The sequence below is a fragment of the Brienomyrus brachyistius genome, chromosome 12 (assembly GCF_023856365.1).
Source record: "Brienomyrus brachyistius isolate T26 chromosome 12, BBRACH_0.4, whole genome shotgun sequence".
Lineage (NCBI taxonomy): Eukaryota > Metazoa > Chordata > Actinopteri > Osteoglossiformes > Mormyridae > Brienomyrus > Brienomyrus brachyistius.
This window is the reverse complement of record NC_064544.1, coordinates 17,157,641-17,176,950: the sequence shown is the minus strand read 5'-3', so window position 1 is coordinate 17,176,950 and position 19,310 is coordinate 17,157,641. Positions and strand designations below refer to the sequence as shown.

Below are 19,310 nucleotides of genomic sequence, written 5' to 3'. Positions count from 1 at the left end.
GACAAATATATTATTAACCCTCTAGCCAAATAATGTGCAACAAGCTGAAGTTTCCAAGGTTTCCTACTGAAGGAAGGGATTCGCCTGAATTCATCAAAAGTTCACGGCTGGATATTTAAAAAAACACAACTAGAGATGGTCACGCCACCATTATGTTCAGCCGAGGCACCAAACTGTAAAAGAAATGATTGACAGACTTATCATCTAGGGGTGTGGATCAAGGGAGAAAACAACGATGGTGAATGGTTGAGGGAATGATGATGCTTAACTGACGAGATATTGTTACACGATAAGAAAATGCATGAAAATTAGTGTAAAACAGTATTGGACACGCTCCTGCAGGGCGTCCAGCCTTGGCTGTAACCTCACTACAGTGGCAATAAAGGCTGAATCTGAAGATCTACACAAGCGGCTCCTGACTCCTGATTTACAGGGAAGAAAGAAACACAACACGAGTGTATCGATACACATACCCCTGTATCGATCTAAATGTACAGTTATAAAGCGGGTTTGAAGTGCTATGCTTCTGGTCTGCTGCATGTCTACAGCGCTCTCTGTGTACTGTGCTAATAACCGGGAGCATCAGGTGTACTGGCGTTTAATATGGTGATCTGTATAAGCAGTGCTCGAAGTGGATAAATAAAAGTATCGCTACTGTATTGACTGTGAAAAATACGGCGGGGGGTGCGACTCAACAACACTTCCGTTAATACGCGCGGTGCCCCTCCACTATCGCGTGATGCTTATCTCTGAGTAGCAGAGTACTGGCAACTTCTGGTACGATAAAGATTAAAATATAGCAGTGCCGGTACTGCTCAATTCTTATTGTGTATATAAAAGATGACTGCATATATGATCCCGCATTTGCGCTTGTGACATCCCGGCACATGCTTCCTATTTACCTCGACCTGTAGAACTGGCCCAGACTGGCCATCAGAAGTACAGGGAGATTTCCCTGCGGCCTGGCCTAGCGGGCCATTCATCCACTTTGGGATGAGAGAGAATTTAATTTTATATAATGTGCGACATATTAGATGAGGACACTGTATCTGACAACTCTTATAGAGAGGATCGCTTTGGTGAGTTTGGCTCTTAAGAAACAAAGTTAGTAAATTGCTGATGAATGTTATTTTCTCTACACAGAACCAATCTCAAAATACAATTCAACCTGATACACTAAAGGATTTTGACGATTGCGCAATATATGCTCAGTTTCAAATGCTCCTATTATTTGCCAAGTATTACTATATAAATAAATGTAATGTGTGAAACCTTTTTTTCTGCATTTTCTGTAACATAAATAACTACATGGACTGTATCACTTACCAATAATAGTATGGCTGTCATAACCATTCATTAGTACAACTCTTTTATTTCATCCAATGTTTTGTTGATGGACTTTCCTTATACTGTATCGTTCTGTTTGTTCTTGATAATGTGCACCTGCTATTTTTTTGTATTTATACTGTAATATTAGGCAATAAATAATTATAAAATTCTACAGATATTTGTATTAGTCTTTACAGAAAAACAAATCCATAATACTAATACTAATAATAATAATGAATATTTTCTTTTTCTCTCCCTCTTGGAGACGTGGACCAGCCTTGTGATTGCATAGATCTCTGCAGAAGACAAACGGGCCACTGGGCGTCACCAAACCAGAGTGGGTGGTTTTCAACCACGCAGGTCAGTGCCGATTACTGCAGATACATACCAAAGCTCCTCCCCGTCGAAAATATCCTGCTTATCCTGTCTTGCTTTTCACAGGTGATTTACAGTTGCTTCTTACCAAAACATCACTCAACACAGATACAGTAAGCAAGACACCATGCAAGCAAAGAAAGGGAAATCTAAATCACCTTTGAAAGATATATCAAAGAAAAATAAAACTTGTAGCAGCATGCCTGGTATGTATGATTGACTTGGTGAGTCAATCCATGATTGTAGAATAAAGATATTTATATAAACGTACAGGAAGGTTTATTTTTAATTCTAAATGAATAGCTTTAGAATATAAGGATAAAATGCATTTTTGTGAAATCACTATGGGTATTTTTAGTTTTAATATTTCAAATGCTCAGTCACATGGTTTAGGTTATATGAAACAAGGTATCTAAATTTAATCTATAATCAACACTTTTCCACTGTGGATGGACTAATGCTGCCATATAGTGCTGAAACAACAAAACTGCAATATTTGATTTGAATCAGTTCTATTCAATTTTGTAATCGACTACCATGGTTTTAATTACTCTATGCAACACAGCGACTATCTGTATATCGGTCTATACTATAGTATAAAACTGAATTACTGAATAATTCGTATGTATTTTGACAGACCTCTAAATATATGTAGCCTATTGTTCGATGGGTTAGTAGAGGCTTAGTAATGTATCGCCAAAATCATGCAATTAAAATATGCAGAATTGAAAGATAATATTTAAGACTCGCCTGTAGCTAAAAAAAAAAAAATATACGCTTTGGCATATTAGCAATAGGTATGTATTAGCGCACAACCTACGATTCATTTTATGAAGCCTAATTAATGCATAACTGTATTAATTACTTTGTATAATACATAGGTTAACATGTCCCACATGACTAACCCATAGTAGCTCTAGTACTTTCATAGGCCTACATGAAAGTGAAACTATTGCCAACGTCATACAGTAGTTTCTACATGTTGGTTTACAGATTACTCCAACCGCCTAGGCAGCAGTGTAGACCCCGAAGACCCAACCAATAAAGCTGAAAAACGTAAGTAACTATGCAATTACATTATATTCTTTTTAAGCAGAGGACAGCAACCTAACTGAGCTACTTTTGGAATTTTAAAATAAAACTTATTCAGTGCAATCACACAACACAAGAGTATCATGTAATCTAGCAAAACCTAAATAATTGCATAATAGATTTACTTTCTAGATGCTAGATGTATATATTGACCATACATGTGTACTGGTGTGTGAAGAGTAGTTGATATGTGCATGGTTGCATGATTTTAGGTTTTATAACAATATGCATTTGGTTTATATCAGTCTTTTAAGTCCTTTTACAAATATTTACTGTTTTTGAATTGTCAGATGGATCGGGCTGTGACAGGGTTACTCTTATTATTGTGTTATGAACTGATTGTCCACCTTAAGGCATAAAATGAGAGTAAAATTGTTTAAATAGGTGACACTTCAAATGTGTTCTTTCATTCTGAATAACAGCGAGACTTTTGGGCAGATGCTTGGACAGGGGGGCGTGGCTGACTGGAACTTTTTGCTGCCACAATTTTTATGCTGTTTATGTTAACATGCTGTTTAATTCATATTGAAATAAATAGCTGTACTGTTACAGCTGCACCTACACCGTGTTCATGCATTCATGTGAAATCAATCCATTTAAATTCTACTTCTTTATGGTTAAAGTTACAATTGGGATTCCAAACCCTGTTTTTAACCTATTTTATGAATTAGTCAGGAACATTCTCAATTTAATTTCTTTTTTTTATTGATAGTTTTTCAAGGAAATTATACAGAAAATATTTGCACTTATAATGCTTTGTTTAGCGTACTTTCAATAATATCAACACAAATATATACGTAAGATTTCAGAAACAAAAATGGAACAAATAGAAAGAAAAAATAAATAAATGAAAAAAAGAAAAATCCAAAGCAAGAAACTCGTCACACATTTAAATGCAAAATATCAAATGAGTCAAACACAACATTTTTTCTTTTGCAGTCTTTAGATATCTATATATACTAGGGCTGTCAAATGATTAAAAATTTTAATCAAATTAATCAAAGCCTAAAAATTAATTAATTGTGATTAATCGCAACTCTAAATATATCATGTGTGTAAAAATCGGGACAGATAGTGGTTTTTAACACACTTGTTTGTTTTATTTATTATTAATTGTGAGTACAAGCAGTACAAGCAGAACAGGGCTTCAAATAATTCAAATAATTGGCACGTCCTGGGCCAGCGGCTCCTGCTTGCGCCCCAGTGACACCTGCTCTGCGTTCAGCTCTGCTGTGTTTGCTGGACTGTGCTTGAAATGGCCAACAATTTTGCGGCATTTGGCCAGTGCAGTGACAAAGCCACTGTCTGTGAGGCTCACTGTGATGCATCTCTGTAGAATGTGCGCGGTACACGGCATGTGATTGAATGGCATGATGCGAGCCGCGGCGATCATATAGCGCGCACTGTCCGTGCCTACTGTTGTCACCTTCTCCTCAATGCTCCAATTGCGAGCAACAGTCTGGAACTGCTCTGCACAAGCCTCCGCAAAGTGACGCTCTTCCGTTTTCATTATAGTCAGCGCAAAGGATGTCAGACCCCAGGCTTCAGTGATTAAATGCGCAGTAACTCCCAGGTAATTGTCATTACTCACTGTTGTCCAGTGGTCTCCTGTCAGAGCCACGCATTCCGTGTGAACTAAAGCCTCTTCTTTTTTCTTTTTCTCTGTTTCATACAGTTCGTGGATTCGAATAGTTATTGTGCTTCTCGCTGGGGGCTTGTAGGACGCGTCCTGAGATGCAACCTTTAAAACATCCGCGAAACCCTTGTCCTCCACAATGCTTAGCGGTCTACAGTCCTTTGCTATCCATTTAGCTATATTGTCGGTCAGTTTGTCCAAAGAAGACTTACTGAGTGGCCTGCGTTCACTCAGAGTGGTCTGACGCAGGCCGGGTGAAGCTGCTGCCCCGACAAACGCGTGTTTGGCATTAAGGTGGTATTTTAAGCTCGAATATGAATGGTGAAATTGAAAGTCTTTACTGCAGTGAGTGCAAATTACAACGTGTTTGTTTATTGTCCCGTCTGTGTTCTTCTTGTATTTAAATTCCCCATCCAGAAGGCCATCCTGTTCCTGCTTCTCCATTTTCAGTGGCGCGGTAAACAAAACAATTGGAATTATGGGAGCGACTCATCTGCGCTTATAGTTAAATATTCTAACGTAATTAATTCCAAAATTTAATTATCGCAATTAACGCGTTAATTTCGACAGCCCTAATATATACAAATGTACTCGGCCTATTTATCACAGTAATATTTATCAGATCCTTATTTCCATACACCAAGGGTTGACATGCACACTGTGTATTAGATTTGTTAAATAAAAAGGATTATTCTTGGACACCAGAAAAGTGTAGGCATTTGACAAAGGCAAAGAAGGGATTCCCAGAAGAAGATTTCAGTCCGGAGGGCCGAGCAGCTCCAAACCATCAGTGTATGATCAGTAGGAGTCTGATTGCACCTACTACAATTACAATGCACATGGTTATAGATTCTTCCTACTCTTGCTTTAGTCCAGTTGGCCTCATGAATAATTTTACATTTCAGCAGCCCATGCTGGGTAGTAATAGAAAAGATATGAACTCTTTTGTGCCCTTTCCCAAAGCTAAATAGACCGTTATTCTCACAGCTCCTCCTTCCATGCAGATTTAATACGATTCAGTGATGATGGTTGCAAGGAACAAATCACCAAACTGCATTTCACTACAAAGGGACAGAAATTGGGGATTTATCCTGATCTGTAAAAACCTGGAAAAAATTCTCTTGGAATGCTGAATTTGTCTGATAATTGTTCATATGTAGAAAATGTACTATTGATATAACGATCTCTGAATGTTTTAATGCCAGTACCAGGCTCAAAATACACTGTCAACTATAGATGGAAGAAATGCTGGGTTTGAGGTAACCAGGGCAAGAAACGAAACTGTTTTAAACCCAAAGTGTCGTCTAAATCATTTCCAAATTGTTTCCAGTGTAGTTTTGAGACATATTTTTTTGTTGTAAAAGCAGAGTGATGATTTACAGTATGTAAATGGATAAGGGAATACAGTAAACCTGGCATAAATGAAGAGGCTTCCATCTCGAGCCGAGCTGGGGGTGGTGACCATACTGTGGATACTGTAAGAGAACAAATTGCTCTGGCAAAGGATTGTAAAGCAAGCGCAAATAATAAGGGACTCGAGGGACAGCCGTGACGAGCTGACCGTCGTAAGCGGCCCTGACGGTGTATCGTATGGACGAATAAAGAAGTTTTACTGTAATAAATTTGGGGCCAAAACTAAATGTTTTAAGGGCGTAGAAAAGATAATTCCACTCAACACTATCGAACGCCTTTTCTGCATCTGAAGATATTATACCTCCAAAAGCTTTAGTGATGGAATGGTTATACATAACATCAAACAAATGCTGGAGAATAAAAAAAAAAATCAAAAATCTGTTTTTGATGAAGCCTGTTTGGAGATAACTGATGAGAGAGCAAGCAGACGGGCAAAGACACACAGGTTGCTGACCCCTGTTTTATATTGAGAGGTATATATGTAAAATGTCTAATTCCCCCCACAGTGCTTATGTAAACATTTTATAGTCAGAATTGTTTTATGTTAGTCTGTATATTTTATTTTTATAATTTAATTAAAAATAGCCCTCCGTAATGTTAATTTTCAGGTGTAAATGCAGTAATATCTGAGTGTAATTTGGAATTAATTTTTTTCTTAATATTTAGGTTATTATGGGCTGCATAACCTGGGGGCCACCAGCTACTTAAATGCAGTGCTGCAGACACTCTTCATGACCAAGCAATTCAGGGAGGCTGTGGAGAGGTGGGAATATTACTCTGCAGACCTGTCATTATGATCCACTATAAGTAAAGCAATTTAACTCATATTTACATTTAAACTGGGAAGCTTTTCAAGTTCCACAGCAATTATAAGTGAAATGGGAATAAATGATTATTGTGTAGTTTTGTTGCCTTGGTTTAACTCTATGAATACAACAGAGTTTGATAAGACGATACATAAGTAATCACATGTTCGTGGGGGGGCATGATACTCTTATTAAGTCATCTTATTACCAATTTAAAGGGTGGGGTAACATCCATTGATTATTTTCTCTGTCCCCAGTGTGTTAAACCGGACAGTGATTGATAAAATACTGTAAATCTCAATTTCAAATGCTTATTTCAGGAACTCTCAACATTTTATTACCAGTACGTGAAAAAAAAATAGAATTAGTTGTAGATCACAGCAAAATAAAGTACAAGACACATTCTCAATGATAATGTTTTCTCCCATTAACACCTGTTTTGCCTATTTGACTATTTTTCCAGCTTAAAATCAGGTACAACTTTTGAAAATCATTTAAAGATATTGTTTCAAAAGTTAAAAACAAGCAACTCAGATGTGGAAAATGCGCTTCTAAGAAACCTTGACATCGCAAATTGTGAGTATAACCATGTGAAGATCAGGTGGAATTTTGCTTAAAGTTTGTCTAAGTAGTAACAACATGTAAGAAATGTACATTAAAGAATGTAATTTTCCAGATAATGTAGAACAAGATGCTGCAGAATACTTTCAGAAGATTGTGAGCTTATGCAACATTACCAAGGTGAATTTTACCTTTTCAATTGTATAAGTTGAATTGTGTGTTCAAGTTAAATATCACTTCCTAAATTTAAAATACAGCAACTTTGTACTTCCCTTGCAATATAAACTTTATGAAAGTTATCTTTTTACATTTACATTTCACTGATGTAGATCTACCATGGCGAACTTAAAAATTATACCAAGTGCGTAAAGTGCAGACATGAAAGTGAGCCAGAATGCACCTCATTTGTGATTCTACCGCTGACTATTGAATCGCATCAAAGCTACAGTGTGGTAAGCAGCTATATAAATGGGCTTGTAATGACTGTTAGTCCAGTTTCTACCAAACTTAATCACCTGTACAACATGGCAGGTCAGCTTCTAATAGGGGTAATATCCCTGGAGAAGAGATAATAATCATGAGTTTGACTAGAAAAAAAATGTAAATTTGTCATAAAGTTGTTATTTCTGTGTAGTATAACCTAGATCCAATATACTGAGAGAATGTACTTGATGATTAACAGTCAATTGCAAAGCAGTCATAATATGTCCACCTGTAAATGTCTATAGGTCTGCATATGAGTTTAGCAGTCAGAAAGATCATTTACCATTAAAGCTAATTTCGCTTTTAATATGATGACTTCCCCTAATGTTGCTCTGTGCTTTATTTTACAGATGGATGGTTGGAATCAGTTCTTCACGTCCTCAGTTCTGAATGGTGATAATCAGCTATACTGTGACGCTTGTGATGAGAAGACAGACACAGAAACAGTGGGTTATTGCAATAGTAATACATTTCTTAAAGTTATATATTCAGGCAGCAATAGATTTTTACTGTAACCATACTCAGAGCAATTGGTGAAGATTAATGTGTGAGCTGTAAATGCATTTCAAGCTGTTGTTCAAAATTCAAAGATATTTTATTGTCAATTCACATTTTATGTGCAAGACATACATAAGAACCAAAATGCTGTTTCTCGCGCACTGGTGTGCATATCCTCCAATTAGGACTAGAAAGTTTAATCTATATTACAAAATTTTGATTTTATACAGAATGTCTATTCAAATTCAAAGACACATAAGAAACAGGACAAACTGACAAGGCAAGAGACATATCAACAAAGTGCAAATGGTAACAATAAATAAGGCAGTAGTATATATGATAACAGTAGATAAGGCAGTTGTGCAAATGGTAACAATAGAGTGCTAATGGTAACAATCATATAAATCAAATTCAAATTAGCAGTGGCAAAGTGGAATGTAAACAGTCCTTGAGGTAGTCAGTGAATATATTACTGTCCAGGGGCAGGAGCCAAAGTGGGGAGGTAATGGACAGGGTTCAGCCTCCTGACAGGCTGGTGGATAAAGCTGTTTAAGAGTCTTGTGGAGCCCGGAGGCTCCAGTACCTTCTCCCTGAAGGCAAGAGGCTGAAGAGGGAGTGTACGGGGTGGGAGGAATCAGCAGTAATGCTGATGGCTCTGCGGGTGAGGAGGGTATGGAAAGTGTCCGTGAGGGAAGGCAGTGAGGTGCCAATGATCTTGCTGGCTGTGTTCACTACCCACTGCAGAGCCTTACGGCAGGAGGCAGAGCAGCTTCCGAACCACACAGCGATACAGGCAGTGATGACGCTCTCAATGGTGCCTCTGTAAAAAGAGAGCATGATGGGGGGTGGAAGTTTCGCCCTCCTTAGTTTACGGGGGAAGTATAGAGGCGTGTTTGTGCCTTCTTGGTCAGTGATGTTATTGGTCCAGGAGAGACCCTCAGAGATATGCACCCCTAGAAATTTGGTTGTTGTCACCCCCTCCACAGCAACGTCATTGATGGTCAGTGAGGCATGCTGAGGAGGTCTTCTCCTGAAATCTATAACCATTTCTTTGGTCTTCCTCACATTGAGGAAGAGATCATTCGCCTTGCACCATTGGACCAGTTGGCTCACCCCACTTCTGCAGTTGGTTTCCTCATTGTTGTTTATGACACCCACTACAGTTGTGTCATCCACATACTTGACAAAATGGTTTGTGCTGTAGGTTGATGTGTGTCAGTAGTGTAAAGAGTAGTGGACTTAGCACACACCCCTGTGGAGCCCCTGTGCTGAGCATACTGGTCCTGGAGGTGTTGCTGCCGACCTCTACTTTTTGTGTCCAACACCCAGTTACAGAGGGATGTATTGAGTCCCAATTGTCCAAGTTTGTGAGTAAGCTGATGGGGAATGATAGTATTGAATGCTGAACTGAAGTCAAGGAACAGCATTCTTACATACGAGTTCTTTGAGGTGGGGTGAGTGAGGGCTGGATATAAAGCAGCGGAGATGGCATCATCTCTGGACCTGTTTGACCTGTATGCAAACTGCATCGTGTCATGGGGGGGAAGATGGACTTGATGTTTTCCATGATCAGTCGCTCAAAGCACTTCATGATGGTGGATGTCAGTGCAACAGGCCGATAATCATTATAGCTGGATGGGTGGGGCTTCTTCGGAATCGGTATTATTGTGGAGGCTTTAAAACATGTGGGAACAGTTGCTTGGCTCAGGGAGATGTTGAAGATGTCAGTGAGGACATCCTTGAGCTTCTCTACACAGTCCTTTAGGACACAACCAGGTATGTTATCTGGTCCATCTGCCTTGATGAAGTTTATTCTGGAGAGAGTTTTTCTCACACTGGCTGTAGACAGACACACAGACTGCTCTCCCTGGGGAGGGGTGGTGTTCTGTGTTGGTGTGTTGGTCTGTGTTTTAAAGCAACAAAAGAAGTCATTGATACTGGTCAGCAAAGAAATGTCATTATCACATGTCTGGGGAGGTGGTTTGTAGTCCGTGAAGGTTTGAATGCCCCGCCAGAGGCTCAGTGCGTCTCTAGTGTTGTTGAAGTATCCATCCATCCATCCATTTTCCAAACTGTTTATCCTGCTGGGTCGCAGGGGGTCCGGAGCCTATCCCGGAAGCTACGGGCACGAGGCAGGGAACAACCCAGGATGGGGGGCCAGCCCATCGCAGGGCACAATCACACACACATTCCTACGGGCAATTTAGTAAGTCCAATTAGCCTCAGCATGCTTTTGGACTGTGGGGGGGAAACCGGAGTACCCGGAGGAAACCCCACGATGACATGGGGAGAACATGCAAGCTCCACACACATGTGACCCAGGCGGAGACTGGAACCCGTGTTCACATGAGATTCTACCTACATGGAGCAAAAATTACATTTTTGTTTGTTTCAATAGTGGCCCCTGTATTTCTGGAAGGGTACATAACTCAAAAGTTGCCCAACCAACTCAATGCTGTTGTGGGAAGCATGAGAGCCACCATGGGCTGTCATGGGACACGTCATTTAAATTTTATTTTATATCTGTCAAAAATGTATTAGAATAACCATTCCATGTTTTTCTGAGAAATTATACCCTGACTACCCTGATAAAAACCTTTAAACACTTTCTTTGACAACATATTTGCTATTTATAATCAAGGACTTGAGCACATTCTGCATTTCAGCCATGTCCAGTGGTCATTTTTTAATTTAAACCTTGTCTGATTCTCCTCCCTTTGCAACTCAGGTTTGTGAATTAGTGAGGTACCCTGAGGTCTTAACCTTACAACTCAAGAGGTTTTACTTTGACTACAACTACATGATGTATATGAAAAGCAACTGCACAGTGGAAATCCCCGTCGAACTAGATGTCACTCAGGTACTGTACAAAGAGCAGTTTATTTACTTCATAACTTTGATTGATATATAGATATATGGATAAAATTGATAAATATTGGTGTTCTGATAATCCAAAAAGGGTTGAAGGGACAAGGACCTGTGTCAGGTAATTTATATATTAAAAACATTTAACAAATAGAAATTAAAAGACTGTTACTACATATAAAAATGTCTACATATGCTAAAAGACCTGTGGTATGGGGCATGGATTCAGCCTAAGATTATGAGTAATTATTACACATTACATACTATTGTATATAGTTCTTGGAGCCTGACTTTGAGGGATGTACATAAAGTACCACCTCAACGTGAGAATATACATATAATGCAAATATACCTATAGGTGTTTTTGTTAGTATTCATATTTGCTGAAATTAGATTTCATCAAGTCTTCATTTTGAGAATTCTGATTTTTTTTTCTCTCACTCTCTTCCAGGTGCTCTATACGCTCTATGCTATAATCGAACATAGAGGTTCTGTGAAATCTGGACATTACTACACCATCATCAAGTCATTTGGGGATGGAAATTGGTACCATTTTGATGACAGCTGTGTCTATCAATGTGACCCCAAGGTACAGTCTCTTACTTTATCTTACCTTGGACATACAACCACCTTTTCAAAAAAGTTGCAATATAAATGGAAACAGAATGCAATGATTTGCAAATCATACAAACCCATATTTAACTGAAAATAGAACAAAGACATATCAGATTTTGAAACAGAAATTTTGTTGTTCTATGACAGTTATATGCTCAACTTGAATCAATCTCCTGCAACATGTTTCAAAAAAGTTGGGACAGGGGCGTGTTTACCACTGTGTTGCCTCTTCTTTTAACAAAACTTTGGGAACTGAGGAGACCAGTTGCTGGAGTTCTGTAAGTGAAATGTGGTCCCACTCTTGCCTGATATTGGATTTTAACTACACAATAGTTTGGGTTCTCCTTCTTCATATTTTTCATTTCATGATGTTGCCAAATGTTTTCAATGGGAGACAGTTCTGTACTGCAGGCAGGTCAGTCTAACACCAGGACTCCTACTGTGGAACCATGCTCTTGTGATATGCACATATTGAGGTTTGACATTGTCTTGCTGGAATATGCAAGGCCTTCTCTGAAAAAGACATTGCCTGGATGGCAGCATATGTTGGATCAAAACCTGTGTAGATTATTCAGCCCAGATGGGCAAGCTACCCAAGGCATGGCCAATAATGCACCCCCATACCATCAAAGGTGCTGGCTTTTAACTGTCTGCTAGTAAACTGGATGGTCTGTCTACTCTTGACTTGCCTGTAAAATGCAGCATCCATGTTTTCCAAAAAGAATTAGAAATTTTGGTTCGTCAGACCACCGGATAATTTTCCATTTTGCTTCAGTCCGTCATAAATAAGCTCAGGCCCAGAGAAGTTGACGATGTTTCTGGATCTTGTTTAGATATGGTTTCTTCTTTGCTTGGTAGAGTTTCATCCTGTGTTTGTGGATGCAGCAACAAACTGGGCTCACAGACAATAGTGTTGGTTTTCAGACTTGCCCCTTGCGTACAGAGATTTCTCTGCATTCTCTTAATCTTTTAATATTATATTTCGTAAATGATGAAATTCTCAAATTCTTTGCAATAGTATGTTGAGGAACATTATTCTTAAATTGTTGCACTATTTCTCATTGCGGTCTTTTACAGAGTGGTGAACCTCTCTCCATCTTCACTGTGCAGAGACTCTGCCTCTCAGGGAAGCTGCTTTTATACCCAGTCATATATCTGACCTGTTGCCAATTAAAATAATTAGTTGTGAAATATTCAACTAGGGTTTTTGTTTTAACTTTCAATCAATTTCATACTGAGCATATTTTTGTCACAGTAAAATTTCCCAGTTTCAGCATCTGATGTGATCTCTTTGTTCTATTTTCAATTAAATATGTGTATATATGATTGGAAAATCATTGCATTCACAGCATCCCAAGATTTTGTTAAACAGGGTTGCTATTGTGCTATTAAACAGACAATGCTATTGTGGGTTTCTTCCCCTGCAGATTAATGATGAGAACATCATCAAGTAAGACGTTTCCTTCATATTATACTACATTATGTTCAGAATTGGGGACGGCATGATGGTGCAGTGGTTAGCACTGTTGCCTCACACCTCTGGGACCCGGGTTCGAGTCTCCGCCTGGGTCACATGTGTGTGGAGTTTGCATGTTCTCCCCATGTCGTCGTGGGGTTTCCTCCGGGTACTCCGGTTTCCCCCCACAGTCCGAAAACATGCTGAGGCTAATTTGACTTGCTAAATAGCCCATATTAATGCATGTGAGAGTGAATGGTGTGTGAGTGTGCCCTGCGATGGGCTGGCCCCCCCATCCTGGGTTGTTCCCAGCCTCGTGCCCATTGCTTCCGGGATAGGCTCCGGACCCCCTGCGACCCAGTAGGATAAGCGGTTTGAAAAATGGATGGATGGATGTTCAGAACTGTGATTTCTTTTATTATAAACAGGGATGAACATAACTGGTACACATTCACCTTTAATAGTAATACGTGCAGCAATCGATTAATGTAACAGCACAAATACGTACATATTTTATGTGCATTTGTGTCGATATGACAAGAAATTACCATGCATTTTAACCTCTATACCACAAATGAAATATGAATTAACATATAAGGATTAAAATAATTTCTTGTCATATCAACACAAATGCACATAAAATACTTACGCATTCACGCTGTTACAACAATCGATTGCCGTACTTATCGCTTTTAAAGGAGAATGCATAGATGCGTACCAATTATGTCCAAGCCTGATTATAAACAATATTTTAAATTGAATATATTAATGTACTACATCTAAAAAATTCAACTGATGTTATTTAACTTGAACTTTTCCTCATCTATTTAATGTAATTAAAAGACAACTGCATCCCACAGGTCTGAACATGCCTATATGCTGATGTACACAAGATATACATCTTGTGCACCTGTTGCCGCTGCATCTCCAGATCCTTACCCAGGGCAGGTCACTGATCATTCAAAACCTCCAGATCCCTGCCCAGGGAAGGTCACCACCTGTTCCAAGACTCAGGATCCCTGCTCAGGGCAGGCCATCACTGCCAGGTCTCCTGATCTCTGTCCAGTGGGGGTCACCACCCATTCTATGCCTTCATATGCATGTCCCAGGACGGTCATCACCTTTTCCAAGCCTCCGGATCCCTGCCCAGGGATGGTTGCCAACTATTCCAAGACTCCAGATCCCTGCCCAGGGGAGGACATTGCCACCAGATCTCCAGATCCCTGCCCAGGAGATGTCACCACCCATTACAAGCTTCAGGATCCCTGCCCTGGGCAGGCCATCACCACCAGGTCTCCTGATCCCTGCCCAGCAAGGGTCACCGGCCATTCTATGCCTTCAGATGCATATCCTGGGAAGGTCATCACCTGTTCCAAGCCTCCGGATCCCTGCCCAGGGGAGGCCATCACCGCCAGATCTCCTAATCCCTGCACGGGGGGAGTCACCGCCCATCCTATGCCTTCAGATGTATGCCCAGGGAAGGTCACCACCTGTTCCAAGTCTACAGATGCATTCCCAAGGGAGGTCACTGCCCATTTCAAGCCTCCAAATCTTTGCTCAGAGGAGGTCACCACCTGGTCCAAGCATCTGGATCCCTGCCCAGGGGAGGACATTGCCACCAGATCTCCAGATCCCTGCCCAGGGATGGTCGCCACCTGTTCCAAGCCTACAGATCCCTGCCCAGGGAAGGTTACCACCTGTTCCAAGTCTACAGATGCATTCCCAAGGGAGGTCACTGCCCATTTCATGCCTCCAAATCCCTGTTCAGAGGAGGTCACCACCTGGTCCAAGCCTCTGGACCCCTGCCCAGGGGAGGACATTGGTACCAGATCTCCAGATCCCTGCCCAGGGGATGTCACCACCCATTCCAAGCCTTCGGATCCCTGCTTAGGGCAGGCCATCACTGCCAGGTCTCCTGCACCCTGCCCAGCAGAGGCCATCACCACCAGGGGCCTCATGTATAAACGGTGCGTATGCACAAAAATGTTGCGTATGTCCGATTCCACGTTCACGTTGAGATGTATAAAAACGAAACTTGGCAGCTCCACACATGGCGTACGCACGTTTCTGCTGGGTTTTGTAAACGGACGGCTCCCAGTGGTAAGTCATTGCTACTGTGGTTTCCTTTTTTAAACTCGTAATCATGATGCTGACTTTATCCAATACACCGACATTAATTGTATGTTGTTTACAAATGAACGGCATCTAATTTTTAATCAATCTTTAACAATAAAATAGTGCAGAAAATGACCAAATTATTACAACTACCTTGGCAGGTCTTGCGTTATTGGAAGACGTGGCTTATGGAAGATTTAGAAGAGAGCGCGTATTCAGGGATCTATGGCTACGTTCACACTGCCAACCATATCATTCAATTCAGATTTTTTGCTCAGATCGGATTTGTCTCTCTTGAAGGTTCGCATTCATAACTACAAGTGACCTGTATCTTACTGTAATGCGAACACATCGGTCCTCCGAAACGTTACGCATGCACACATTGATATGTTTTTACACGGGTCAACTGCATCACCAACAACAAAAAACGTCATCTGTGGGACGACTCATGATATTAAAAATGGAGGCGTTAGTAGCTCAAGCATGTATCACACTTTGCTCTGGAGGACGACAAACAGTGAATCAGCTGTACATGAGCTGGTGGAAAAGGAGAAAAAAGTCAGGCGGCTGGCTTTTTCTGTTTTCGCAGTTATTGCTGGAACTGCTGCACCAAGAGATGTGTGGGTACGAGCCTGCTGGCACAGCCTGATGATGTCAGTGCATGCATATAAGCAAAAAGCTACATGGATCCCGATCTGAGCGTTCACATTCAGGTCGCACGGCCGCGATTCGGATACGTGTCCGATTTAGTACCACATACGAAAGTGACACAAATCCGATTTGAAAAGATCCGATTTGCGTCTCCACACAGCCCGGAAAAGATCAGATCTGTGCCACATTAAGGCAAAAAATCTGATTTGAGTCACTTCAGCATGCCAGTGTGAACGTAGCCTCAGTGATTTCTTGGCCCATGATGATGACTGACTTCTAAGTGGATTCAGATTTCCAAGAGCAATCCTTTTGGAGCTGTGTGCTGTACTGGGTCCAGCATTACAAAGGCAGACGATGAGGATTCGCGCCATACCTGTTCCTTTACAAGTTCTGTCCACTGTCGGGTTCTTAGTCACAAGTGCTTTTCAGCGAGAACTTGCGGACCGATCGAGTATTTCTCAGTCGACACCCAGTCACACCATGCTAGCTGTATGGGACGGCATAATCTGCTTGTCACCCAGATATATTAAATTTCCTTACACTGTGGTTGAACAGGCAAACATTAAAGCGCAATTTGCAGTGATGTCCGGTTTTCCCAATGTAATTGGAGCCATCGACTGCACTCACATTGCTATAAAGGCACCTTCAGAGAATGAATTTGCTTATGTAAATAGAAAACACTTTCACTCTCTTAATGTACAAATTATGTGCGATTCGAACATGCGTCTCATTAATGTTGTGGCTAGATGGCCTGGATCAACCCATGATTTGTTCATTCTCAGAAGTAGTGTTGGAAACAAACTTGAAAATGGGGTGGTACGTGATGACTGGCTGCTCGGTAAGAAGATTTGTCCCATTTTATAATTTGGCCCAATACTCACTCCTGCTTTCGGTTTGCTTTGTCTCTTCCTGACCTGCCCTTTTCTCACTCACCTGCCCCAGTTCTGGGACAAATTAATTGACTTGCAGATTCAGATGGTGCAGGCTATCGCGCACTTCTAGATCAGGCCATAATTTGGAGATATCAGTGTGTGACGACGGTATGCAAAAGCAATAACAGATGAGAGACTTTGTGTTTATCCACAGTAAGGAGGTGCATCCTGATACTGCAGTTAACAGCGACAAAATGAAGACCCAGCAGGAGCTGAAGCGCTATAATCCCAGTGACAGAACCTTAAAGTTTGTGAATAGGAGGGATGACATCAGTAAGCATGATAATGTGCACAGTGTTTCAAATGTTTTTATTCTTATTACATAGGACACTTGTGATGTTAAAAAGTAAGACGGCAGCTGGAACATTCTACAGTAACATACTAATACTCTCTGGGTTTATTAGGGTCTGTTATAAATATATGGTGAATGTAGCTCCATCATTCAAAATACATAAAATCCTTTTTAATCTAAAATTTATGGGGAAGAAAATCTGTTGCCTGGCATATGTCTGTCTCAGGGTGGTCTGTGTAGCTTTTGTAAAAATGCACTTTTCCTGTAGTCCTGGATGATGACCCGGAGATCCTGAGGGCAGAAATGTCCTGTGGCCATGCTGTCAGTCCAGAGTCACTGACGGATTGGTGTCAAAGTCTCATAGATCAGGTGTGAAGCTTTATTTACTTACCATATTAGCCCTTTCTGTTTCTCCCTAAAGCAACTTTGTATCTATTAAACATTTTGATTGCATTTACAGAGTTTCTCCCTCTAACTCAAGCTTTGCCATTAAACTGTAGGGTCAGTACAAGTTCACATGTCCAGCTCTGAAGGATGGAGGGAATCAGAAGTGTGGGAAGGAGTGGCCCTACCAGGAGGTTCGGAAACTGGCACTGCTGACAGACAGCGAGCAGAGATATTTTGAGGAGACCATGGCAACACTGGCTGCTGCAAATTTCCATGAATATAAGTCAGTAAGTATTATAGTGTGTGAGATAATCACCACCAGTCTGATTGTGCCTGTAAGCATTACTGACTCAACTTTTATAAATTGTACTTGACTGTGAATATTATTACAATGGGGTTAAATTGTTTTGGAAAATGGATGGACTACTGCACTTGAAAAACTTTTATTATATTAATTATTATATTTTGTGATGGGCTGGCCCCCCCTCCTGGGTTGTTTCCCGCCTTGTGCCCATGGCTTCCGGGATAGGCTCCGGACCCCCCACGCAGGGGGATAAGCGGTTCGGAAATTGGATGGATGGATGGATTAACAATACAAGTGATATAGCTATAGAACTTAGTGAGACCTCAGGGATTATCCTAGTTTACACTATTTGTCATATATAATAAAGAAGGTAACAGAAATGAGATTTCTCTTTATTTGTATTAAGTGTCCCAGATGCCAGTCGTCTGTGGAACGGGAAGACCTGACCAATCTGAGTGTACACTGCACAGTCTGCACTGCTGAGATGGGCCAAGACTATGAATTCTGCTGGCAGTGCCTAAGGCAGTGGAAAGGGCCTGGGCCACGATCTGACCGCTGCAACAATGATGGCTGCACCAACAAAGATCTGGAACTGCTGCAGACGTGCCCCATGACTATTCTGCCAACAGTGCAGAACGTGCAGTGCCCCTCCACACGCGCCTGTCCCACCTGTGGTCTAATGATCGAGCATGACAAGACTGGCTGCAAGAACATAACCTGCTTAAGGTGTCGGAAGGAGTTCTGCTTTGTCTGTCTGAAGCTCACCCCTGAGTGTCGGCGGACCAGCAGTTACTTTACACCCTGTTCTGATGGTGTTGCCCCCAGACAGACATCAGTACCAACCTGGAAAAGAAATTAGATACATTTCCAGTTAATTCAGTCTCCCCACACACAAATCATACATTTCCTGCTTCATATTAGTTCTGTAGAATAAAACTTACAGTTTAATCTAGTTATATCTGTTTTCTCTATCTGCAAATGAATTATTTGATTGGATAAGTGTATTTACTCATTAGAAGAAACAAAATGGTTTTAGGGGTATAAAGAAATTCCTGCTAATATTCCAGTTAATTTACTCCCTGTATTAGGATGACATCGTCCTCGTAGCATTGAATTAATACAAATTGTTTACTGTCCTCCTGTTACGATAATATTCTGGGAAGTTCTGATTGTTCAATTCCACCTAGCAGACATACATATGAGGTGATTAAGGTGTGGATTGATCCTGATCATCCTGAAACTGAAATATGTCATCCATGATTCATCCATAATTTTTTTGTGCCAAGGCTGAACTGCATAAACATGGTTTTTACTGATCACTTGTATAACTTGTTTCTCACAAATAATTTTTTTCTCATCAAAGGAGCCAAGATGCTTATTTTGTCCTAAAAATTCTTGTCCTGGGATACTTATTCTGCTCAAGGATGCTTGTTTTGTTATTTCTGATTTACAGGATGCTCACTCTGTTTAAAGACGCTTGCTTTGTTTCTCTGAGGGGTT

The 19,310-nt window shown here is 40.7% G+C and overlaps 2 protein-coding genes across 2 annotated transcripts in view; both read left to right on the top strand.

Annotated features, from left to right (window-relative positions):
- Positions 1 to 1,837: 1,837 nt before the first annotated feature.
- Positions 1,838 to 19,310, top strand: part of LOC125704890 (mucin-2-like) — a 71,989-nt gene continuing 54,516 nt past the window's right edge. The window contains exons 1-3 of the mRNA XM_048971030.1: positions 1,838 to 1,910; positions 2,698 to 2,760; positions 6,512 to 6,608. Coding sequence (XP_048826987.1) covers positions 1,904 to 1,910; positions 2,698 to 2,760; positions 6,512 to 6,608 — 167 coding nt within the window. The 5' untranslated portion in view covers positions 1,838 to 1,903. The remainder of the gene's footprint in view (positions 1,911 to 2,697; positions 2,761 to 6,511; positions 6,609 to 19,310) is intronic.
- Positions 14,996 to 18,718, top strand: LOC125704910 (uncharacterized protein DDB_G0292642-like). Its single transcript, XM_048971058.1, has 5 exons — positions 14,996 to 15,096; positions 16,982 to 17,100; positions 17,388 to 17,488; positions 17,620 to 17,793; positions 18,217 to 18,718. The coding sequence occupies exons 1-5, from the start codon at positions 15,086 to 15,088 to the stop codon at positions 18,667 to 18,669; spliced, it is 858 nt and encodes a 285-aa protein (XP_048827015.1). The 5' UTR covers positions 14,996 to 15,085; the 3' UTR covers positions 18,670 to 18,718.

Bases quoted from the DNA above. Each gene is read 5' to 3' on its own strand.
- LOC125704910 (XM_048971058.1), top strand. The intron at 17,101-17,387 runs GTAAGCATGATA...CTTTTCCTGTAG, and splicing joins GAATAGGAGGGATGACATCA to TCCTGGATGATGACCCGGAG. The intron at 17,489-17,619 runs GTGTGAAGCTTT...ATTAAACTGTAG, and splicing joins GTCAAAGTCTCATAGATCAG to GGTCAGTACAAGTTCACATG.